The sequence below is a fragment of the Tamandua tetradactyla genome, chromosome 8 (assembly GCF_023851605.1).
Source record: "Tamandua tetradactyla isolate mTamTet1 chromosome 8, mTamTet1.pri, whole genome shotgun sequence".
NCBI lineage: Eukaryota > Metazoa > Chordata > Mammalia > Pilosa > Myrmecophagidae > Tamandua > Tamandua tetradactyla.
This window is the reverse complement of record NC_135334.1, coordinates 77,880,618-77,885,135: the sequence shown is the minus strand read 5'-3', so window position 1 is coordinate 77,885,135 and position 4,518 is coordinate 77,880,618. Positions and strand designations below refer to the sequence as shown.

Below are 4,518 nucleotides of genomic sequence, written 5' to 3'. Positions count from 1 at the left end.
TTGCATTGTGTATGCATCACAACTGTCCCTGAATCCTATCAATGCACATCATCTTTGGGCTCTTGCAGTTCTGTTATAGGGATTCACATCATCACAATCACCCATCACTGTGAAAACAACACATTGCTATTGTATTAAAACACTAGTGATAAAAAAGACCAATTGCCTGAAGAATTATTTCATGTTAAGATGGTATACAAGTAATTAGCATGTCAGGTCCCTTTCATCAACAGAATACTAGTTAGAGACAGATACAGGAAATTGGAAAAATACAAAAATATAATGAAATATGCAACAAATATAAGCTGTCCACTAAGACAAGGAGAAATGCTCTTAAATCATTTACAGAGAGAAATTTTGCATATAGTTGATGAACATGAGCTCAGGTGTGAGAATCATCAGGAATCCCATGTCATCAAATTTTCACTATTCAACATAGAAGGAGATGTTTTAGGCTATCCCTTATTTAGTTCATAGAACCATGAAAGGACAAATTTGTTAGTCTTCTTGTAAGTTAAAAAAAATCACTCCTTCATTGTCCATTCTTTCCACAGCTCATCTAGAGACACATTTTTGTGCCTGGATGCTTGAACAAAGGCATTTAATTACTTGTCCTTATTGTTCATTTACTCACAGTTTTATTCCTGGGACCCACAGCTGATGCAGTTCCTCTACATAGACACTTGGCAACCTTGTCCCGTATTTCCTTCATCTTTATACCGTAGATGATGGGGTTGAACATTGAGGGTATGAGAAGGTAGAGATTGGCAAGGAGAATGTGGGCATGAGGTGGGATATTGTAACCAATGCGGTGGGCAAGAAAAGAAAAGAGTCCAGGCACATAGGTGACAAGGATGACAAAAATGTGCGCTGAGCAGGTGTTCAGGGCTTTGCAGGTGGCATCTTGAGACTTGAGGCGTACCACAGCTTGTAGAATGAGGGCATAAGAGAAGCTGATGAGTAGTAGATCAACTCCTACCACAAGAAGGACCACAAAAAGCCCATAGATACGATTGGGTCTGGTGTGGTCACAGGCCATTTTCACCAGAGCCATGTGGTCACAGTAGGTATGAGGAATGACCATGTGGCAGAAGGTCAACCTTTGAAGCAGGACAGGCATGGGCAGGATAAGAATCACCCCCTTGGAGAGAGCTACCAGCCCCAGACATCTGACTAAGGAATGGCTCAGGATCGTATTGTAGTGTAATGGCTCACACACAGCCACATAGCGGTCAAAAGCCATTGCCACAAGTAGGGCTGATCTTACCACAGATGTACCATGAATGAAAAACATCTGAGTGAAACAGGCATTGGCAGCAATATTCTGATCATTAAACCAAAAGAGGCAGAGGAGCTTGGGCATCAGAGAGAGAGTAGATACGAGGTCAACCACCATCAGCTGGGACAGTAGCAGGTACATTGGTGTGTGAAGTGTTGGCTCTGTGGCTACGAGGGAGAGGATAGCACCATTGCCTATGAGGATAGCCAAAAATATGGAGGAAAAAGGCATAGAGAGCCACAAGTGCTGTGACTGTAAGCCAGGTATACCCATCAGAGTGAAGGTCGTGAAGCTGGAATGGTTGAAGATTAGCATGATGGGTAGAAGCTGTTGTTGGTTGTTAAAGTTTGTGCCATGAACCAGGATCTGTAAACCCACTCTACTTTGTTATATGTAATGTTTCTGCATTATTAAAAAAAAAAAACTGACTCTTAAATCCTTTACTTCATCTTTTCAAGCTTGTAAACTTGCTCAACTTTCAGGAATATGGTAGCATCTTTTGGTGTCTGGGATAGAGGTTGCTGGGTAGCTAGTGAATAAATCCCAGTTACAGAGAAGCAGTGGGGGCTATAGATAAAAGGAACTTTGGGAAAGCAATCTGATTGCAAGGAGTGGAGACATGAGTGCTCTTTTAATTCTTGAATTAGAACTTACCTGGAAATATTCTACTCTATGCTTCCTATTGGCTTCTTTCCTTCTGGCAATAAGAACCTTCCTATTTGAAAGCCAACAACCTGGGTCTGTTTATCTAATGTTTCACATCACACTATTTTTCTTTTACTGCTGATTTTAGTCCATGAAAAGGAGCTCCCATTCCACTCCAGCTCTAATATATAAACTTCCTTGTTATTGTGGGCCCAGGCTGTCTGTCAGACTATATAAAGGAAAGTATGAATTCAATGATGTCATCTTCTAAGAACAGCAATGGATCTCCAGGGAGCAAAGAAATAGGGAGCATGAAAATAGTTTATTACAGCATTCCACTGGGCCTTTTACTAAAAGAAACGTGACTTGAAAAATGGTTCTCAGAGGAAAAGTGATAATTTGAACTATACCCAGTTTTCATGTAATGATGTCATTATATGATTTCTGCTCTCTATTTGGTGAATTCCTGTAGAAATAGCTTTAACTCTTTCATAAGCACTTTTGAATAAACTCATACTTCTGTAGAGAATTGTCTGTAGTTCTTAGGCATAACAGTGCAGCTTGTGAAGAAACTCAGATAACTCTGCCATTATAAGAAGACTACAAAAGATTGATTTGGCAAATGGTGACTTCCTGTCTATTTAGAGTAACATTTTCTAAATAATCACTAATTTTGGAAGACACCAGAGTCATTTGGAAGAAACAGAATCAATCACTGTGCACTCATATCCCTCCATAGTGATTGTCTGTGTGCAAACATAGTTAAAAAGAGTATAGCAATTTTCAACCTTTAAAGTACATCAAAATAGTCAGACAATTTTGAGCTAAATCTCCAGCATTTCTTGTGCAGGTGGTCTGGACTATGGCCCAATCATTTGCATTTCTAAGAAGTTCCCTGGTGATGCTGATGCTGGTGGTCTGAGACCACATTTTGAGAAGCACTGAATTACACATGGGGAATATTTCCAAGTTTTTTTCATTCATTTATGACTAACCATAACTGATGAAATCTCTCAAATTCCAGAGACTCCATTTCTAATTTGAACTTCTTTTCATGTTGTCTTCCTTCCCTTTTCTCAAAAAAGAACAATTTTTTTTGTGACACATTTATCGTATAAAGTCAGGGGTTCTAAGAGACTTCTTGGGCATCTGAGTTGGTAGTGGTAAGTCAGAAATTTGGAATAGACTGATGTATTATTGTAAATGCTTAATTATGCTACTTAAAGAAAAAGAAAAGAAAAATGTTTGCCCCATTGTGCTTGCTCAGAATGGTTGGGTAAGAGAAATTGTCTGGAAAGCTTCACCGAACTTCATGCTCTTCTACTTTGAGCCTGTCACTTATTTTGCTTTTTGTACATAGGCGAAACATCATTGTGAGATGTAACCAGGTTTTCTTAACATGGTTTGCATTGCCAAACCTGTGTAATATTGACTTTATTGCTTTTACTCTTCCTGATTTTTCATTTCCTATTAGAATTTTTAGGGATACTTTTTAAGAAGGAAGGAATAAAATTTGAAGCTTACTTCATTTAAAATCCTGATTAAGAGAGTGTTTATTGCATGACTTGATTCTAGTGCTGATCAAGCTAACCAAGCTTAAAGCTGAAGGACCTGACTTTTAGCAAAGGATCCATTGAGCTCTTGACTCTAAAACAATGTCTTCCTTCATGAAGCTAAGAACCCTGTGGAGGTTAATGGTATCTTCCATATCTAAAATGGATAAAGGTGCAGGTCTGCTTCTAAGGCTAGTGAGGGTTTCCTGAGGTATGTAGGATACTAATACAAAAGAATGGTAAGGGAAGAATTGGGACAACAAATGCTTAGGATATTAAAAGATGTAACAGAGAAGTAGGTGAGGGGTAAATTGTATGGGACATGTAAGTTTTTTCTTTCTTCTTTTCGTTTCTTTTTCTGAGGTGGTGCAAATACTCTAGGAATGATCATGGTGATCAGTACGTAACTATGTGGTGATGTTATGAGCCACTGATTGTACACCATGTATGGACTGTATGCATGTAAAGATTAAATATTTAAAAGATAACTACAAAAAAAGAGAGAAGTAGGTGGAACACAGGGAGCAGAGGCAGAGGGAACAAGAGTCATTTAGCTAGGTGAGGACTTTTTCAAACTTGAAAATAAAACAGATAGGCAATACTTTCAGGCGAAGGTCTGCATTACCTTCATAAATGCAAAATCTCATGAAAACCAATCTTCATTCAATTTGATTTTTAAAAAATATTTGGTGTGATTAATATGTCTCTTGATTTTAATTAACATCTGTCTTAGTACTATGCAAAACTAGTTTCTCCTAGCACTTCACCAAATATGCTGCATGGTCTTGTTAGTTTCCCCTGCTGCCTCAAATTCCTGTTTCACCAGCTGTAAATTATTGCATCTCAGGAGTTTAGCCATACTTCACTTTTTCCCCTGTTTTTTTTTTACATTCTCTTAGAGGAGCATAATCTGGTTCACTACCTTCAAACAGAATATATTTTGACCATTTTAATTTTAGCACTGAGAATTCTCATACATTTTATTAATCTGTTATTGAACAAACCAAGAGTGTTCACCATATTTCACATATTAATAAATCG

General features: G+C 38.0%; 1 protein-coding gene across 1 annotated transcript; it reads right to left on the bottom strand.

Moving 5' to 3' along the window:
• Positions 1 to 622: 622 nt before the first annotated feature.
• On the bottom strand, positions 623 to 1,594 carry LOC143645185 (olfactory receptor 52P1-like). Its single transcript, XM_077114755.1, has one exon. The coding sequence runs from the start codon at positions 1,592 to 1,594 to the stop codon at positions 623 to 625; it is 972 nt and encodes a 323-aa protein (XP_076970870.1).
• Positions 1,595 to 4,518: the final 2,924 nt, after the last annotated feature.

Bases quoted from the DNA above. Each gene is read 5' to 3' on its own strand.
- LOC143645185 (XM_077114755.1), bottom strand. From the start codon at position 1,594: ATGCTAATCTTCAACCATTCCAGCTTCACGACCTTCACTCTGATGGGT.